Genomic DNA, 22,162 nt, shown 5'->3' on the forward strand with positions numbered 1-22,162 from the left:
CAGAGTTTTATTGTCAAGGTTCACTTTTCACTTATCAGATTATCAAAAATCCACGAGTTTGGCAATGCAGTCTGTTGGGGAAACTGGGGGAAACAAAGGAAAAGAAAAGCAAAAGACCAGGAGAAAATATTTACTATGAAGGTTATAAAAGATTTATTTATACATTAAGATAAATAGATCAATAGAACATAAAAATGGAAATTCACAGTTTAGGAATTATGAATAGCCAGTAAACACATTTCAAAACACCTCCAATTTACAGACTTAAGAAAGCCAAATAAACCCAAGCAAGATAAATGCAGATACAGTGAAACAGCAGAAAGCTAAAAACAAAGGGAAAAATATTAAAGCAGCCAGAGACAAGGAACTGAAAGACTGACAGCTGACTTTTCAATAGCAATAATGGAAACCAGAAGACAGAGGAATGAGATCTTCAAAATGCTACAAGAAAATAACTGCCAACCTAAACTGCTATATTCAGCAAAAACATCTTCCTTAAGTGATGGTGAAACAAAGACATTTTCAGGTAAACACAAACTAAGAGAGTTCATCTATTCCAAAGGATAGAGTTTAAGCAGAAGGAAAATGGGCCTAGATGGATGGTTTAAAAGATAAAACAATCAATGAATAATAGAGAAAGTAGCAAAAATGTGCGAAATATAAAAAAGGACTGACTGCAAAATGCAATAATAATTCTAAACAGGTCTCCTTCTGTCTGGTAAGAATATTAAAAAAAAAATTAAACTACATAATAATAACATGTTAAGTCATGAGGAGCTGAATAAAACTAAACTACTAAGGTTCTTGTATTATCTAAGAGGAAGATAAAGATACTGGTTATTTTTAGATTTTGAGAAGTCAAGGATGCATGATATTCCTAGAATAACTATAAAAAGAAAAAAAAGTATAAAACTTCTGAATTAATATATGGGGAAAATGAAATGATATAAGATATTAAATAACTATTTTAAAACATAACAAAAACGGAGAAAAAAGAAATATAAAACAGCCAGGACAAATAGAAAGCAAAAATAAGAGCAACTGTAGCAAATGTAAATAGGCTATATATCCCAGCTAAAAATGTTTGAAAATTGCATTAAAATTCCAACAGATGCTCTTTAAAATAAGCACATCTAAAACATACACATGAATACAAATCTACAGCTATTTCAAGAATAGTTTAATAAATGAAAAAACAAAAAATAAACACAAAAAGAAATATATGATAAGACTTCCCTGGTAGCTCAGTGGTTAAGAATCTGCCTGCCAATGCAGGGGGCACAGGTTCAAGCCTTGGTCCGGGAAGATCCCACATGCTGCAGAGCAACTAAGCCCATGTGCCACAACTACTGAGTCTGCAAGCCAAACTACTGAGCCCACGTGCCACAACTACTGAAGCCTGCGAGCCTAGAGCCTGTGCTCTGCAACAAGAGAAGACACCGCAATGAGAAGCCCGCACACCACAACGAAGAGTAGTCCCCGCTCGCCGCAACTAGAGACAGCCCACACACAGCCACAAAGACCCAACGCAGCTGAAAATAAAATATAAACAAATAAATTAATAAAAAAAGAATTAAAAAAATAAAAAAGAGAAGAAAAACAAATACATGATAGAGATAATCACAAAGCCAAAAAAGGATTCACTGAAAAACTAATATAGCTGATAAACTACAGGCAAGATGAATTAATAGAAAAGGAGGAGGGGAGTTGGGAACAGAAATATGCAGTATCAGAAATGAAAAAAGGAGACATAATTACACATTCTTCAGACATTAAAAATAGGAAGAGGGCACTTTTAACAACTCTGTACCAATAAATATTACAAATTTAGACAAAATGGAGAGAGTCCTAGAAAAAATCTAATTTACCAAAACTGACATAATTTTCTTTAAGAATCTAAGTAATCCTGCAACCATTAAAAAAATTAAATCACTAGTCAAGAATCTGCCACCGCCAAAACTTCAAACCCAAGTGGATTCAGTGGTAATTTCCACCACAACTGGTTATCCATATGTGAATAAAGTTAAAATTACAGCTATACTCCAAACTACCCACAAGTAACAATTCTAAATATACAGACATGAAGTAAAAATGTTTAAAATTAAGAATTACTAACACCATAAAGAGAAAAGGAATTTGCAACCTACTTAACTATCAAAAGATTAGTACCTAGAGTATGTAAAGAAGTCCCAAATTTCAACAACCCAATAAAAAACAGAAAAATGGACAAAGGATATGAACAGTTAGTACAAAAGAAAACGGGGGGGGGGGGGGAAGACCTTTAAGCATATATACAGATGCTCAAACTCACTCACAAGAAAATGTAAATTCAAATAAACTGATACCACTTTTCACTGATCACACTATCAAAACCTATAAGTTTATTAGCATATTCCGCGAGGGGAGATTTTAGAAAAAATAGTCACTTAGGTATACTGTAGGTAAGAGTGCAAAATCCAAGGAAAAGCAGTTTGGCAATATTCATCAAAATTTCAAAAGCATTTATATTTTGACCCAACAATCACAGTTTTGGAAATTAATTGTATAGAAATCTCACATACAAAATGACAACTCTACAAAGTTACTCCATGCACCACTGTTTTTTTTTTTTTAACAGCAAAAGATTAGAAAAATATCAAATACTCTATCTACTACAGATTAGGTAAAACTGGTACAGCCACACAATAGAAAACTGCTTTTCCTACACTATAGAATGAGTACGCTTCCTCTATACTGATTTGTGAAGACTTCCAGAATATACTGAAAAGTGGAGGAAAATAATGGAGCATAGCAGAAATTAGAGTAAGAAGGAGGAATATAAAAAAATACACTGGGGGAATGAGCTGGACAGGTACAGGGAAAGACTTTCTTCAATGTACACCTTTACATGTTTTTAAATTGTTTAAATAAATGATCCTAGTAACTTTTTTAGCAACAGGAAGTGTTCATCAACTTGTATATATAACATATTTCATTTTAACTTGTAGATATTAGTAAGAAAAAACAAGCAGCCTGTAGAAAACAGACCCTGAGTTTCTTTTAAGTAATCAGAGAAATGCAGTTTAAAACCACAGTAATATATCATTTCACTTCTACCAGACCAGCAAAAATTTTAAAAAGTTGGACAATGCCATATGTAGAGAGAATGGAGAGCAAAGGGAGGTTTCATTCACAACTGGTGTAGTATAAATCAGAATCACCATCTGGGAAAAGTTAGATATTATCTAATGAAATTGAACATGCAAATATCCTCCCAATGGATCTAGCACTTCCACTACAAATATGCCCGAGCAACAATATTGTGTATATGCACTTGGAGATGACGGAGAACATTCATGGCTCCACTAATTATAATAGCCCAATGTTGGAAATAACCAATATGTTCATAAAGAATAAAATGGATAAACGTATAATATATTCTTAGAGTAGATTATTATACTTCAACAAAAACGAACGAATCACAGGAGTGGTTCCCAAAGTGGTGGTGATAATGAAAGTGATTTTTTGGTATTATATATTGAAATGTGTCATCATTTGGGAAATCTACATAATTCAGTGAACTAGTATCTTCCTCATGACCAATGCATGGGTGAAAGATCCCTTTAAAGTGCAAGCTACCAGACAAAGATGTCACAAAGAAAGAAAACTACAGGCCAATATCACTGATGAACATAGATGCAAAAATCCTCAACAAAATACTAGCAAACAAAATCCAACAGCACATTAAAAGGATCATACACCATGATCAAGTGGGGTTTATCCCAGGAATGCAAGGATTCTTCAATATACAAAAATCAATCAATGTGATACACCATATTAACAAATTGAAGGAGAAAAACCATATGATCATCTCAATAGATGCAGAAAAAGCTTCTGACAAAATTCAACACCCATTTATGATAAAAAACCCTTCAGAAAGTAGGCACAAAGAGAACTTACCTCAACATAATAAAGGCCATATATGACAAACCCACAGACAGCATCGTTCTCAATGGTGAAAAACTGAAACCATTTCCTCTAAGATCAGGAACAAGACAAGGCTGTCGACTCTCACCACTATTATTCAACACAGTTTTGGGAGTTTTAGCCACAGCAATCAGAGAAGAAAAAGAAATAAAAGGAATCCAAATCGGAAAAGTAGAAGTAAAGCTGTCACTGTCTGCTGATGACATGATACTATACAAAGAAAATCCTAAATACTCTACCAGAAAACTACTAGAGCTAATCAATGAATTTGGTAAAGTAGCAGGATACAAAATTTATCCACAGAAATCTCTTGCATTCCTATACACTAATGATAAAAAATGTAAAAGAGCAATTAAGGAAACACTCCCATTTACCACTGCAACAAAAAGAAAAATACCTAGGAATAAACCTACCTAAGGAGAAAAAAGATCTGTATGCAGAAAACTATAAGACACTGATGAAAGAAATTAAAGATGATACCAACAGATGGAGAGATATACCATATTCTTGGATTGGAAGAATCAACATTGTGAAAATGACTATACTACCCAAAGCAATCTACAGATTCAATGCAATCCTTATCAAACTACCAATGGCATTCTTCACAGAACTAGAACAAAAAATTTCACAATTTGTATGGAAACACAAAAGACCCTGAATAGCCAAAGCAATCTTGAGAAAGAAAAACGGAGCTGGAGGAATCAGGCTCTCTGACTTCAGACTATACTACAAAGCTACAGTAATCAAGACAGTATGGTACTGGCACTAAAACAGAAATCTAGATCAATGGAACAGGATAGAAAGCCCAGAGATAAACCCACGCACCTATGGTCACCTTATTTTTGATAAAGGAGGCAAGAATATACAATGGAGAAAAGACAGCCTCTTCAATAAGTGGTGCTGGGAAAACTGGACAGCTACATGTAAAAGAAAGAAATTTGAACACTCCCTAACACCAAACACAAAAATAAACTCAAAATGGATTAAAGACCTAAATGTAAGGCCAGACACTATAAAACTCTTAGAGGAAAACATAGGCAGAACACTCTATGAGATAAATCACAGCAAGATCCTTTTTGACCCACCTCCTAGAGTAATGGTAATAAAAACAAAAATAAACAAATGGGACCTGATGAAACTTAAAAGCTTTTACACAGCAAAGGAAAACATAAACAAGATGAAAAGACAACCCTCAGAATGGGAGAAAATATTTGCAAATGAAGCAACTGACAAAGGATTAATCTCCAAAATTTACAAGCAGCTCATGCAGCTCAATATCAAAAAAACAAACAACCCAATCCAAAAGTGGGCAGAAGACCTAAATAGACATTTCTCCAAAGAAGATATACAGATTGCCAACAAACACATGAAAGGATGCTCAACATCACTAATCATTAGAGAAATACAAATCAAAACTACAATGAAGTATCACCTCACACCAGTCAGAATGGCCATCATCAAAGAATCTACAAACAATAAATGCTGGAGAGGGTGTTGAGAAAAGGGAACCCTCTTGCACTGTTGGTGGGAATGTAAATTGATACAGTCACTATGGAGAACAGTATGGAGGTTCCTTAAAAAACTAAAAATAGAACTACCATACGACCCGGCAATCCCACTACTGGGCATATACCCTGAGAAAACCATAATTCAAAAAGAGTCATGTACCACAATGTTCACTGCAGCTCTGTTTACAATAGCCAGGACATGGAAGCAACCTAAGTGTCCATGGACAGATGAATGGATAAAGAAAACGTGGCACAGATATACAATGGAATATTACTCAGCCATAAAAAGAAACGAAATTGAGTTATTTGTAGTGAGGTGGATGGACCTAGAGTCTGTCATACAGAGTGAAGTCAGAAAGAGAAAAACAAATACTGTACGCTAACACATATATATGGAATCTTAAAAAAAAAAATGTTCTGAAGAACCTAGGGGCAAGACAGGAATAAAGACGCAGACGTAGAGAATGGACTTGAGGACACGGGGAGCGGGAAGGGTAAGCTGGGGTGAAGTGAGAGAGTGGCATGGACTTATATATACTACCAAATGTAACACAGATAGGTAGTGGGAAGCAGCCGCATAGCACAGGGAGATCAGCTCGGTGCTTTGTGACCACCTAGAGGGGTGGGATAGGGAGGGTGGGAAGGAGATGCAAGAGGGAGGAGACATGGGGATATACATATACATATACATGAGATATGGGGATATACATATACATATATGTATAGCTGGTTCACTTTGTTATAAAGCAGAAACTAACACACCATTGTAAAGCAATTATACTCCAATAAAGATGTAAAAAAAAAAATGCAAGCTAGACCAATAGGTTTTAATGTCGCATAGGTTGAGAAGTTCATTGATTTCAAACTCTACATTGCAGCTAACCTTTAGGAAACTATTAAGTCTTGATGAGTATTAAAGAAAAATATAACTATTTAAAAGAATACTAAAATATTCCTCCCTCTTCTAAACATACAGCTCAGTGAGGCCGGATTTTTTCATATACGTCAACCAAAACAGTATATTGCAACTAACTGAATGCAGAAGCAAACATGGGACTCTAGTCATTAAAGATATTTGCAAAAACGTAAAACAATGCCACTCTTGCCACTAACTTATTTTGGGTTTTGGAACATAGTTATTTTTCATTAAAAATGTTGTTTAAGACATAGTAGGTTTACTATTATTAGTAGTAGTATTTTTTAGAGGTATACACCTCTATAAGCTTAATGGTATATGTAAATATACCAATATCTATGTTTAAAATTGGTTGGTTTTAATATCTAATGTGATATAATCCACATAAGCAAAGGATCTTTGTGGTCCTCAATACTTCCTAGAACTGTGAAGGAGTCCTGAAGTTTCTGAATTGAGCTATAGGTACATGCTTCAACAGGGATGGATCTCAGAAACATAACGTTTAACGAAAGTAATTCACAGAATACGCAATATGATTCTACTTAAAGTTCAAAAACAGGTGAAAGCAAACAATATGTTGGTTAAGGATACATATATGGTTGATAAAACTGTGAAGAAAACCAAAGGAATAATTAACACAAAATTCAGGACGACCATGGTGATGGGGGCAGAGAATCCTTTGTTTCTGGAGAAAGGCACACACCAAAGGCTTCTAAGGTACTTGTGATGGTCTATTAAGCAGAGTACACAGATAGTTTTTTTTTTAAAATCAGTACAAACAAATGGCATATTTCACAACGAAAATTTTAACAGAAGAAACAAGGAGACATACCTATCCTCCTAGAAGGAAAAACTCAAAAGAATGTCTCTTCTCAAATTAATCTATAAATTCAATGCAATCACAAACAATATTCCAACAAGATTTTCTATAGAACTTGAAAAGATGATTTTAAATTTCATCTGGAAGACAAATGCAAAAGAAGAGCCCAAAGCTTTTTTCAAAAGAAAGTATCAAACTATATCATAAAGCTACAATAATTGAAACAGTGTGGTAATAGATAAATGGGCCAAAGAAAAGAAGAAAATTCAGAACTCAATTAAAAAAAAAAATCAGCAAAGTATATGACCTGGCCAAAAATGCTTAATTTTCTTACTACTCAAGGAAGATAAACATTTAAATGAGATGTTATTTCAACTATTAGAAAATTAGTAAAATATTACCATCCGGTGCTGGCTAGTGGGGAGATAAAACACATCTTTTGAGAAAGTGAATATAAAAGGGTACAATCATTCGAGGGTAATTTAATAGCATTATTATCCATCATTCTCAGAAGCAATCAAGTCTATGATTCATAGAAATACTATGATGAGCACATGAAACACTGCTTATAATGGCAAAAAAATCGCTGTAGCATTTTAGTTATAAGGGAAAACTTGAAAATAACTTAAACGTCCATCAGTAGAGGAATGAAAGACTCACTTGACAAATGGATGCCATATCTATTTAATTATACTAAATAGATATATCACACTGCATTTATTTAACAAACACTACGTCTCAGTTAAGTTTTTAGACACTTTGCAGATTTTAATTCATTTAAGCAACTATGTCTGGATTACAGGAGATGCTCCTGATACAGCTCTTTTTAAAAAAGAACTGGTTACACTTGGAGAAATGTCCTGAAAACACAAAATTTCAAACACTGTTCTTTGACTTCCTTAAAATAGTTGTGAACACTGTGTCACTTTTAATTTTTCTCCAGTCTGAGTTATTCACTGATGTACTGAGCATACTGTATAGAGCTATCCGGTTCTAGAAGGCAGTTTTTCAACAGAAAAGTATTTTTACACTATTAAGGAATAGCAGCTTTGTTATAAACCTCCCGAGTAGGCTTACTACCAATCTCAGAGCCTATAATATTAAATATACCCAAACCCCTTTCCCCTTCTAATGCTTTTGCAGGGGAACACCGTGGGCCCTTGGATCACCAACGTTACTGCAATAACACCGTATGCTTGCACAGCACTTAACGTCCGGAATATATTTTCAAAAACCTTACTGTTCTAATTTTACCTTACAGGGAGAATAAAGGGTAAAAGAGGTGTATTTAAATATATGGATTTCAAATAGACAAGTGGTGATTAAGAGAAACTTGAGGATTTTCAAAGGATCTTCCCCCCAATTTTGAGGTTAATGTGCCACGTTCTCCCACAAATGCTGCTTGGTGCCACGTTCAGACAAACTGCTGGGTTGCATGGACCAACCTACGATGACGCGCTACTTCAGTTTTCAGCTAAATGACCCTCCCTGGGGAAAGACCTCTTCCTTCTATGCCTACGTTAAAAAAGAAAAGGTCACACACGGCCAATGATGTCTCTGCAGAAGGAAAGCGGAGGTGCGGACTTCACCAAGAATCCTTAGAAAAGTACTTCACTGCCAGTCCCAATCCAAGGAGCAAAGCTTCAGCTGGCTACTTCTTACAACGTCCACGAGGATGCAGCGGTCCTCTCACAGGTAACTCAAAGGAAGTGCTGAGCCGCCCTACACTTTCTGCCTCCGACAGGGGAAACAGGAATTCTGACGCCTTACACACCTGGAAGACTCTGACTGACTAGAAACAGGTGAAGATCGGTGTGTTAGCAGCTGAGAGCGGCCACAGGTGGAGTCAGAGCCGAAGCAGCAAAGCAAAAGCGATTCTGAAAACCACTCCCCCCCCCGCCCCTCCCACCCAGAGCAGCGCTAACAAGCAAGAACGCGTGAGTCAACTCAGCATCCATGAGAAGCATGCAAAGTCGACTGGAACTGAATTTTTCATTAAAAACAACAACAACAACAACAACGAACCCCTCACAGCCCGAGCGGCCATGCCGAGCACTCGGCCCCGGAGGACGGGTTCCTCTCGCGTCCCCCCGGGTGGGCGTCCACGAGGGGCAGTCTCACCTGTCCTCTGCGCCGCCACCGCCGCCGCGGACCGAAGATGAGCGTTCAGTTTCCTCCCCATGCTAAGATGCTGTCCGCACCTCCACACGCGCTTCCTCCCCTCAGGCCCTCGAGGCCGAGCGTGACAGATCCCGTCGGACGCCGCGAACCAGCCGCGCCCGGGCCAACTCCCCGGGCCGGGGAGCCGTCGGGCCGCCCCTTGCAGGGGACTCCCCTCCTCCTGGTTCCACAGGGCCCGCGTTCGCACAGGCTCCTCAGCGGCGCGCGGGACCCTCCACGTCGCAAACAGTCCTTCCTCTCCGCCCTTGTGCCAAGAACGCCGCCCGGGCGTCGCGGGGCGGCTCCGAGGTGCCGACGGGAGTGACGCGGGCCCGGCGTCCAGGCTCGGAGCCTGCAGGCCTCGCCGCGCTCGTCAGCCAAACGCCGTCCCTGCCCCAGAGGGTCATAGGAAGGCACGGACCCTGAGACGCCTGGCCACCTGAGGTAACAAGTCGACGTTCTCACTGACTGACGCTGGAACCCGGAAGTAAAACCCCACGCCCACAGGAAGCGAAGATGGGGGGGGGGGAGAGAAAGTGAAAACTGAACTGTGGCGTCCCTAGGAGGCAGGAGCCAATCGCTGGGGAGAAGCCGACGCGCAGGCGCGAGCTGCGGCCGTCGTCCACGCGGCGCTCGCCTCTCTCCTCTGCGCAGGCGCGAGGCCGCAGCGCGGCCCGGAATTGGACGAAGGATTCTGGCGGGCGCGGTTGCCCGGCGCGCGGAGCGGGGCGTCTCGCGGGGCTGACGCGTCACCGGAAGCGGAAGGCGCGCAAGGGGCGCGGCCATGACGGCCTTGAATGTGCTATGGGGCTTCGTTCACTTCACCGTTGGGAGTATTTACCTCCTTGAGTCTCCTGCTATAGCTGCCGCAGGGACGCTTGTCTTGTCTTGCCCAAAAGCGACGTTTACGAAATCACGCCTTTGTAGTAATTTAATAAACGTTGATCCATGTAACATTTGTTTATATGGTGGTTCCCTAGGAAAACACCGCTAGAAGTTTCTATTCCATGCAGAGTTAAGGGAATAGCATTACTATAGCAATGCTGTTACCACAAATAGCATTACTTCTACCAATCAGAGATACTAGGTGATGCACTTAACCGTGAGCCAGACACTGGGCCACACTATGGGAATAGAATAATTTACTCATTCATTAGCATCTTTTATTGTTTACTGTGGCCAGGTGCTGAATTAGGCACTAAGATTACAGTCATGAATAAGCCAGATAAGGACCCTGCACAGAGTGGAGCTTATTCTAGAGGTGGATGACAAACAGTAACAAGTAACACCACCACCACCACCAGAACAGAACTTAATAATACTGCAGTGAAAACAAGCCAGAAATGCTGAGGATGGGGTTGGAAGCTGGACGCCGGAGCAGAAGAGGCAGAGCTACAACGTCTCACTGAATAAGGGACATTTGAGGTCAAACCTCAGTGATAAAAACAGACCAAATTAGTTCTTGGAAGATGAGGAGGAAGAACTTTCCAAGCAGAAGACAAAGCAAGTACAAAAGCCCTAGACATGAAATTGTGTTCAAGAACTGAGGAAGGTTGGCTGTAGAAGCAGAGACTGAAGTACAGCCGATGTTTTCAAAGTACATAAAACCAGTATGTACAACTCCCTGGTTTATCACAAAGCAAATATTCATGAAACCACCACCCTGGTCAAGAAATAAAACATTGCCAAAAACCCGGAAGTTCCTTCTTGTGCCACCTGTGGATCAATACCCACTCCCCTTACCTACCATCAAACCTAACAACGAATCTAACTTGCATGGTAATCTCTTCCTTTCCTTTCTTAGTAGGTTCGCTGCCTAAATATGCATCCCTAAACTTTATCATTTAGTTTTGCTTGTGGTTTGAACTTTATATAAACTGAATGGGTTTGTGCCTGGTTTCTTTGGAGTAACATTGTTTGTGAGACTCATGTTTCTGTGTATGCAGTTCTTTCATTTTCATTGCTATATATATAGGGATGGGTGTAGCACATTTTCTTTATACATTTTACTGTTGATAGACATTTGCATTGTTTCCAGTTCTTGGCTATTATGAATAATACTGCTTGAACTTTCTTATTCACGTCTCTGTACACTTGGGCATCATTTATGTTGGGTGTATTACATGCTGGACGTGCTGGACATGATGATTTGGATTTTTGCTTCAGCAAATATTTATTCCCTTCCCTCTTCTACTGTTGGTCAGGTTTGCTTTTCTACCCCATTGATATTGTCCTTGGTTATATGAATTCTTTTAGTTGATAGAATATTCGCAGACATGATATATGCAGGAGTCTTGTGTGCTTGCATAGTTTGATTTGGCTCCTGAGTGCAGGTGATGCACACGAGGAGACCACAGTCTCATGTAGCTGTTGCCCCTTCAGTCTGGGCCCTCAGAATAAGCACATGTGGAGCAGATGTGAATCCAACCTGCAGGCCAAACCAATCTTAGGTTAGCATAAACTTAGACATCCCAAAGATTGGTGAGTATGAGAACTAATGCTGTTGTCCTAAGTCACTGAGCTTGGGGTGGTCTATTATACAGCATTATTGTGGCAATAAAGAAGGCATATGTTCAGCTTTAATAGATAAAGTCAAACTTCTTGCAAATTGGTTTTACAAAGTTATATTTCCACAAGAAATGTATGAGAATTCTAGTTTCTCTACATCTTGGTCAATATTTTTTAACTTTAGCTACTCTGAAGGGTGTCATATGGTTTGAATTTTCATTGACTCCAACTTTGTTCTTTTTCCAGTATTTGAATAGTTTTGGCTATTCTAAGTCATTTGAATTTCTGTATAAATTTTAGAATCAGCTTATTTTCTACCTCAAAACACACACACACACACAAACAAACAAATCAAAAACAAACAAACAAACAACCCACAGCTGCTAGGATATTGCCTGGGATTGTGTTTAATACATAGATCAATTTGGAGAGAATTAACGTCTTAATATTCTACCTTTGAATTCATGAACATGATATCTCTATTTATTTAGGTCTCTCATATTTTCTCTAAGCAACATCTATATTTTTCAGTGTACAGGTCTTGTGCACATTTTGTTATATTTATCTCTTCATAGTTTTATGGTATTTTGAAATTTTAATTTATAATGGCTTGTTGCTAGTATATAGAAATACAAATGATTTTCCCATAGCAACCTTATATCCTGCAACTTGCTAAACTCACTAATTAGATCTAATAGCTATTTGTGTGTGTGTATGTGTGTGTGTATGTATTCCTTAAGATTTTCTAAGACAAACATGTTGACTGCAAATAAAAATACTTTTCTTTGTTTCCAATCTGTATTTTTTTCCCTATTGCATTGTTTAAGTCCTCAAATGCAATATTGAATATAAGAGGTGAGAGCAAGCATCTTATTATTGATCTATGGGGAAAGCATTCAGTATTTCACCAGTAAGTATAATGTTACCTTTGGTGTTTTCTGTCCTTTTTTAGGTTGAGGATTTGCCCTTTTATTCCTAGTTTTTGAGAGCTTTTATCATAAATGAATGTTGAATTTTTTCTGCATCTACTGAGAGGATTATATAGTTGTTTTCTTTTTAAAAAATCTACTAGTATGATGAATTACATTATTTTCAAATGTTAACCCAACCTTGAATTCCTGGGATGAACCAAATTTACTTAGGATGCATTATCCTTTCTCTGTATTACTGGACATGAATTGCTATATTTTGTTAAGGATTTTGGCATGTATGTTCATGAGAGATATTGGTCCACAGTTTACTTTTCTTGTAGTATCTTAGTTTTGGTATCAGGGTAACTCTAGCCTCACAGAATGAGTTGGTAAGTATTCCCTCATCTTTTAATTTCCAAAATACTCTGATTAAAATTTGTATTATTTCTTCCAAAAATGTTTAATAGAATTAATCAGTGAAGTCGTTAGGGACCTGTATTTTCTTTATAGGGAGTTTTTTTAAGTACAAATTTTATTTCATTAATAGATATAGAGTTATTAAGAATATCTATTTTAGAGGAATAGAGCTCTACCAATACCACTGTCACAGCAGGGTGACTGTAGGCTTTCTCCAAAAGCCCCAAGGAGAAACAGCAGAAGCTTAACACTGTGTGTTTGAGGAAATAGATACCACCAAAATAATCCAGTGAGTCACTGAGCAAATAAATAAGCAAATAACAGTAACAAGGCCCCAAGGGGTGAGGGGAGACCAGCACACAGAGTTGTGGCAATTTATTACATAAATATTCTGCTTCCAACCAAAAATTATGAGTCATGAAAAGAAAACAGAAAAGTATGACCATGCAATGAAAAAAGCAAGCAACAGAAACTCTTGTGAGAGTGACTAATATTGTATTTAAGAGAGAAAGACTTCAAAGTAGCCATTATAAACATGTTCAACAGACTAAAGGAAAGTGTGGTAAAAGAAGTAAGGAAAGATATGTTGACAATATCACATCAAATGAAGAATATCAATAAAGCGAAATTATAAAACCAATCCTAAATAAAAAAAAGAGAGAAATTACAAAAAAGAGCCAAATGGAAAATGTGGAGTTGAAAAGTAAAATAATTGAAACAAAAACACCTAGAGGGACTCAACAGTGATTAGAACTGAAAGAAGAAAGAATTAGCAAGCTTGAATATAGACAACCCTCAGAATGGGAGAAAATATTTGCAAATGAACCAACTGACAAAGGATTAATCTCCACAATTTACAAGCAGCTCATGCAGCTCAATATCAGAAAAACAAACAACCCAATCCAAAAATGGGCAGAAGACCTAAATAGACATTTCTCCAAAGAAGATATACAGATTGCCAACAAACACATGAAAGGATGCTCAACATCATTAATCATTAGAGAAATGCAAATCAAAACTACAATGAGATATCATCTCACACCAATCAGAATGGCCATCATCAAAAAATCTAGAAACAATAAATGCTGGAGAGGGTGTGGAGGAAAGGGAACACTCTTGCACTGTTGGTGGGAATGTAAATTGATACAGCCACTATGGAGAACAGTATGGAGGTTCCTTAAAAAACTACAAATAGAACTACCATACGACCCAGCAATCCCACTACTGGGCATATACCCTGAGAAAACCATAGTTCAAAAAGAGTCATGTACCAAAATGTTCATTGCAGCTCTATTTACAGTAGCCAGGACATGGAAGCAACCTAAATGTCCATCGACAGATGAATGGATAAAGAAGATGTGGCACATATATACAATGGAATATTACTCAGCCATAAAAAGAAATGAAATGGAGGTATTTGTAATGAGGTGGATGGAGTTAGAGTCTGTCATACAGAGTGAAGTAAGTCAGAAAGAGAAAAACAAATACAGTATGCTAACACATATATACGGAATCTAAGGAAAAAAAAAAAAAGCCATGAAGAACCTAGTGGCAAGACGGGAATAAAGACACAGACCTACTAGAGAATGGACTTGAGGATATGGGGAGGGGGTGGGGTGAGATGTGACAGGGTAAGAGAGTGTCATGGACATATATACACTACCAAATGTAAAATAGATAGCTAGTGGGAAGCAGCCACATAGCACAGGGAGATCAGCTCGGTGCTTTGTGACCACCTAGAGGGGTGGGATGGGGAGGGTGGGAGGGAGGGAGATGCAAGAGGGAAGAGATATGGGAACATATTGTATGTGTATGGCTGATTCACTTTGTTGTAGAGCAGAGGCTAACACACCATTGTAAGGCAATTGTACTTCAATAAAGATGTTTAAAAAAAAAAAAAAGTTTTCATTGACTGGATCTCCAGAAGACCGTATGCTTTTTCAAAACAGAAACTCCATCTTATGTTTTGTATGTTTCAATTTTGTGCTTTGCAGTAGGAACTCAAAAATACCCATTATGAATTGAACTGAATAAATTAGAAACTAGATAATCAAAAAAAAAAAAAAAAAAAGGACAACCTGGAAGAAATGGACAATTTCGTAGAAATGCACAACCTTCCGAGACTGAACCAGGAAGAAATAGAAAATATGAACAGACCAATCACAAGCAGTGAGATTGAAACTGTGATTAAAAATCTTCCAACAAACAAAAGCCCAGGACCAGATGGCTTCAAAGGCGAATTCTATCAAACATTTAGAGAAGAGCTAACACCTATCTTTCTCAAACTCTTCCAAAATATTGCAGAGGGAGGAACACTCCCAAACTCATTCTATGATGCCACCATCATCCTGATACCAAAACCAGACAACGAAGTCACAAATAAAGGAAACTATAGGCCAATATCACTGATGAACATAGATGCAAAAATCCTCAACAAAATACTAGCAAACAGAATCCAACAGCACATTAAAAGGATCATACACCATGATCAAGTGGGCTTTATCCCAGGAATGCAAGGATTCTTCAATATACACAAATCAATCAATGTGATACACCATATTAATAAATTGAAAGAGAAAAACCATATGATCATCTCAATAGATGCAGAGAGGGCTTTTGACAAAATTCAACACCTAGTTATGATAAAAATCCTTCAGAAAGTAGGCAGAGAGAGAACTTACCTCAACATAATAGAGGCCATATATGACAAACCCAGAACCAACATCGTTCTCAATGGTGAAAAACTGAAACCATTTCCACTAAGATCAAGAACAAGACAAGGTTGCCCAGTCTCACCACTATTATTCAACATAGTTTTGGAACTTTTAGCCACAGCAATCAGAGAAGAAAAAGAAATAAAAGGAATCCAAATCGGAAAAGAAGAAGTAAAGCTGTCACTGTTTGCAGATGACATGAAACTATACATAGAGAATCCTAAAGATGCTACCAGAAAACTACTAGAGCTAATCAATGAATTTGGTAAAGTAGCAGGATACAAAATTTATGCACAGAAATCTCTTGCATTCCTATACACTAATGATAAAAAATCTGAAAGAGAAATTAAGGAAACACTCTCATTTATCACTGCAACAAAAAGAAAAAATACGTAGGAATAAACCTACCTAAGGACACAAAAGACCTGTATGCAGAAAATTATAAGACACTGATGAAAGAAATCAAAGATGATACAAATAGATGGAGAGATATACCATGTTTTTGGATTGGAAGAATCAACATTGTGAAAATGACTATACTACCCAAAGCAATGTACAGATTCAATGCAATCCCTATCAAACTACCACTGGCATTTTTCACAGAACTAGAACAAAAAATTTCACAATTTGTATGGAAACACAAAAGACCCTGAATAGCCAAAGCAATCTTGAGAAAGAAAAACGGAGCTGGAGGAATCAGGCTCCCTGACTTCAGACTATACTACAAAGCTACAGTAATCAAGACAGTATGGTCTGACACAAAAACAGCAATATAGATCAATGGAACAGGATAGAATGACCAGAGATAAACCCACACACATATAGTCACTTTATCTTTGATAAAGGAGGCAAGAATATACAATGGAGAAAAGACAGCCTCTTCAATAAGTGGTGCTGGGAAAACCGGACAGCTACATGTAAAAGAATGAAATTAGAACACTCCCTAACACCATACACAAAAATAAACTCAAAATGGATTAAAGACCTAAATGTAAGGCCAGATACTATAAAATTCTTAGAGGAAAACATAGGCAGAACACTCTCTGATATACATCACAGCAAGATCCTTTTTGACCCACCTCCTAGAGAAATGGAAATAAAAGCAAAAATAAACAAACGGGACCTAATGAAACTTAAAAGCTTTTGCACAGCAAAGGAAAACATAAACAAGATGAAAAGAGAACCCTCAGAATGGGAGAAAATATTTGCAAATGAAGCAACTGACAAAGGATTAATCTCCAAAATTTACAAGCAGCTCAGTATCAAAAAAACAAACAACCCAATCCAAAAATGGGCAGAAGACCTAAATAGACATTTCTCCAAAGAAGATATACAGATTGCCAACAAACACATGAAAGGATGCTCAACATCATTAATCATTAGAGAAATGCAAATCAAAACTACATTGAGATATCATCTCACACCGGTCAGAATGGCCATCATCAAAAATATCTACAAACAATAAATGCTGGAGAGGGTGTGGAGAAAAGGGAACCCTCTTGCACTGTTGGTGGGAATGTAAATTGGTGCAGCCACTATGGAGAACAGTATGGAGGTTCCTTAAAAAACTAAAAATAGAACTACCATATGACCCAGCAATCCCACTACTGGGCATATACCCTGAGAAAACCATAATTCAAAAAGAGTCATGTATCACAATGTTCATTGCAGCTCTATTTATAATAGCCAGGACATGGAAGCGACCTAAGTGTCCATCGACAGATGAATGGATAAAGAAGATGTGGTACATACAAACAATGGAATATTACTCAGCCATAAAAAGAAATGAAATTGAGTTATTTGTAGTGAGGTGGATGGACCTAGAGTCTGTCATACAGAGTGAAGTCAGTCAGAAAGAGAAAAACAAATACCGTATGCTAACACGTATATATGGAATCTAAAAAAAAAAAATGGTCATGAAGAACCTAGAGGCAAGATGGGAATAAAGATGCAGACCTACTAGAGAATGGACTTGAGGATATGGGGAGGGGGAAGGGTAAGCTGGGACAAAGTGAAAGAGTGGCATGGACATATATACACTACCAAATATAAAATAGATAGCTAGTGGGAAGCAGCCGCATAGCACAGGGAGATCAGCTCGGTGCTTTGTGACCACCTAGAGGGGTGGGATAGAGAGGGTGGGAGGGAGGGAGATGCAAGAGGGAAGAGATATGGGGATATATGTGTATGTATAGCTGATTCACTTTGTTATAAAGCAGAAACTAACACACCATTGTAAAGCAATTATACTCCAATAAAGATGTTAAAAAAAAAGCAAACGGAAAAACGAACAGAACCTCAGAGAAATGTGGTACAATATTGAGTACATCAACCTGTGTATAATGGGAGTAGCAGGAGAGGAGAGAGAGAATGGAGAAGAAAAAATATTTGGAGAAATAATAGCTAAAAACTCCCCAAATTGATTGAAAAATAGTAATATACACATCCAGGAAGCTCAATGAACTCCAAGTGGTATAAATTCAGAGAGTTACAAATAAACACATCATAGGAAAAAAATGCTCAGAGTCAAAGACAAGGACAAAATCTTGAAAGCAGCAACAAAAAAATAACTTGTCGTTTATAATAGAACCCTAATAAGATTAAAAGCCGACTTCTCAGCAGAAACAATGGAATCTAGAAGACAGTGAGATGACATATTCAAAGTACTCAAAGAAAAAAAACTGTCAACCAAGGATCCTATATCCAGCAACTTTATCTTTCAAAAGTGAAAGTGAATAAAAGACTGTCCCAAATAAACAAAAACTGAAAGAATTTTTTGCTAGCAGATCTGCATTACAAGAAATACTAAAGAAGTTCTTCAAGTTGAAAACAAGTGACCACAAATGGTAATCTGAATCTGCATGAAAAAGTAAAGAACACTGGTAAAATTTATTACATAAAGATAAAAAACAGTATAAATGCATATTTTTCTCCTTTATTCTCATAACTAATTTTAAAAGCCATGAAATAATATGTACATAATGTAATATTGGGCTTATTGGGGCTTATAACATGTAGAAATGAAATATATGTACAGTACATTTGCCAATAGAAGCACAAAGGAGGTAAGTGGGGCAAAGCTGCATTTGGCTAAGGAAATGACAACAGATGGTAAGGTAATAATTATAAAAATGTATTGTTGGGTTTGTAACATTTGTAGATGTAATATGTATGACAATAATAATGCAAAAGGAAAAAAAAAGGATTAGAGCTAAATAGGTGTAGCATTTTTATATATCACTGAATTAAGCTAGTATAAATCTGAAGCTGATTCCGATAAGATATATATAGGAAACCCTAGAGAAAAACTAAAATAAACAAACAAAATTAAAGAAATGAAAATGCTACAATAGAAAATATTCACTTAATGCAAATGAAAGCAGTAAAGGAGGAACAGAGAAACAAGACATGAGACATATAGAAAACAAAAAATAAAATGGCAAGACATAAATCCAACTATATAAATATAATTAAATGTGAATGGATTAAACAACAAATCAAAAGGGAGATTAGTAGAGAGATCAGCAGAATGGATTAAAAGATGATATAACTATAATCTGTTTGCTGAAGACACACTCTAGATCCAAAGATATAAATATATTGAAAGTAAAAGGATGGGAGTATATTTACCCATAAGAAAGCTGAAATGGCTATACTAATATAAGACAAAACATACTTTGAAACAAAAAAGATATTCCTAGAGATAAGGAGGGAAATTGATATAAGTATCAATTCATAAGGAAGAGATACAAGTTATAAATAGATATGCACCTAATAACAGAACTCCGAAACACATGAAGAAAAAACTGCAGAAATGAAGAGAGAAATATTCACTTTCAATAATGGATAGAATAATAAGGTCAACAAGTAAACCTTCTTTTCCTAAGTTTCCCCTTGAGAGGGCCTTGGGAACCACGGAGGAACTGCTCCCCAAATGTGTGTGGAGAAATGGATCTGTTTGGTGCAAAGGATTGACTGTGATGGCACTGGAGGTGAACTCGTTCAAGAGGACCTGCTGTGGAAGCGTAGTTGAGTCACGGACTCCAGCAGCCAGCCCACTGGACCCACCATGGCATTCACATTTCCTTAAGGATGCTCCTAGACAGTAACCAGTGGCATAGAGAATTGGAAAATTTTAGGCAAAACAAGTTTAATCACGCATTAATTGTTGTTAAAACTAAAAACACCAAAACAGCATTTTGCTTTCTGGCCATGGTGGAGTAACTGGTATCATTTTATCTTTTCACTATAAATTTCTGGAAAACTGGGAAAAACATTTACAACAACTATTTTCAGACTTTGAACAAGAGACAGCCCAGCACTTTGATCCCTGAACTGAAAGAAAGTGAACAAACAAGCTTTCTGACTGGATGCATTTATTGCACCATGGGTGGGAAGGGAGAACCCCATATAGAATGATGGTATTGTTGAGCTAAGGAAACAGAAATTTGAGTTTCAAGAAACTAAGGTGGTTTGAATTTTTGGGACAGTACACAAGGAGGAGAAAGGTATGTGGAGAACTCCAGAAATTTGTATAGGGATTCCCTAAAGTCTGACTGAATACTAAGTTTCACATGTATAACGAGAGACTCCAAGAGGTCAGGAAAAGAACTCCCAGAAAAAGACTCCTGGGGAGCTGTAGAATTACCAAGTACCAGAGCTCACACAGGCTTGGGAGACATTTGAGTTCTGACCTACCAGAGAGGAAAGAAAGACCTTGCTGAACACCTGGGGCATTCAGGAGAAACCCCTGGAAGCCTTGCCTTAGTAGGTTAGCAAAAAAAAAAAAAAGTAGCCTTAGATATTAACAAAAAAATAGATAAAAGAATTACTACGTAATGAGTATTTTGGGAACAATTCTTTTTAAGTTCAGAAAAAAATTACCTTAGATTCTACACATAGCAACAAATTCCAGATGGGTTAAAGACTTAACAGAACAGAACAAAACAGAATAATATACATATTCTGGCTCTTGGTGGGTAAATACATTCAGAATATTGAAGATAAAAGAAATACTCTAAGAGAATATATTTCTGAATATATAAAAACTTAAAAAAGCTTTTCTACAAGAAAATGTTGAAATCAAGCAACAGAGTGGAGAAAAATTATAACATAGTAAGCTAATAATAAGGAAATGTTTGCTTTCTAATATATTTAGTAAATACTTGCATACACACATATATGTATGTGTGTATATATACATACAGATATAGACATAAATACATCTATACATAAGTATATAAATATATGGTATATACATATATAAATATAAATTTTAAGATATAGTCTATACCCAGATCTAGATGATCCTTTGTTAATGGAGAAATATTGAAGAAAATACAAACATACAAACACACGGCATTGTCATAGGGAAAAACATACCATCCCCTGGGCAAATATATTAATTCAAAAATGTACTGCACTTAGTAAAAAATGCAAGAAACTTGCAAGAAAAATGCAAGAGCCTAATTTTGGTAGACAAGTGGCAAAAAGGTTACAAACATATTGCTAATAGGCTTGAAATGTCACTTCCAGGCCTGCGGCGATGAATTTCCCCGCGCTTGGGATTCGGATACACGGGGTTCAAACCCTTGTGGGTATAGCGCCGGACTGGAGGTAAAGACTCAGTCCTAGGGGAGACCTCTCCTGGGTCTGCTCTCTGCTAGTCCTTATGTGTTTCCAGATGGGATCATTCCTGGTATTTTTACTTTTCAGCTCAAACTAACTTCTGCATTTAGGCTCAGTACAGGTCCCGTGATGTGGCTGCAATCGATTACTCAATCGCCCACTTGGAATCATTTGCAAACAGGGTCTTCATTTCTGTCATGAGACTTCAAAAGGCGTGGTGTATGCGTGCGTTTTAACGAACCTGAACAATTTGGAATTTATGATTTCTCTGGAAAGATGAAAGAAACTGGGGTATGCCAACTCGGGTAGGAAGTCTGTCTTTAAAATGAAAGCATGGAGGGGAGGGGCGGGGAGGCTCTGGAGCTTTGCCGAGGTCGATTCAATACAAAGGAAGGTAGTGAGTTGTAGCAGCTGGACACATCTGCACATGGACACTTAGACACGTGGACACGTTTTACACACGGACACAGGACATGTTCTACACGTGGACATATGGGCGCAATTTGCATGCACACATATTTTGCACACGGACGCTGATTTTGCCCGTGGATACTTGGACATGTGGAAATGTTTTGCACACGGACACTTGTTCTGCACCTAGACACGTTTTGCAC

At 37.5% G+C, this 22,162-nt stretch overlaps 1 protein-coding gene across 5 annotated transcripts in view; it reads right to left on the reverse strand.

Moving 5' to 3' along the window:
* TASOR2 (transcription activation suppressor family member 2) overlaps positions 1–9,839 on the reverse strand; it is a 69,129-nt gene extending 59,290 nt beyond the window's left edge. For all 5 annotated transcript variants that reach the window (XM_059912198.1, XM_059912182.1, XM_059912181.1 and 2 more), the window contains exon 1: positions 9,332–9,839. In XM_059912198.1, the coding sequence (XP_059768181.1) occupies positions 9,332–9,392 (61 nt within the window). In that variant the 5' untranslated portion in view covers positions 9,393–9,839. The remainder of the gene's footprint in view (positions 1–9,331) is intronic.
* Between the last annotated feature and the right edge of the window lie 12,323 nt (positions 9,840–22,162).

The sequence above is a fragment of the Balaenoptera ricei genome, chromosome 2, assembly GCF_028023285.1.
Source record: "Balaenoptera ricei isolate mBalRic1 chromosome 2, mBalRic1.hap2, whole genome shotgun sequence".
Classification (NCBI taxonomy): Eukaryota; Metazoa; Chordata; class Mammalia; order Artiodactyla; family Balaenopteridae; genus Balaenoptera; species Balaenoptera ricei.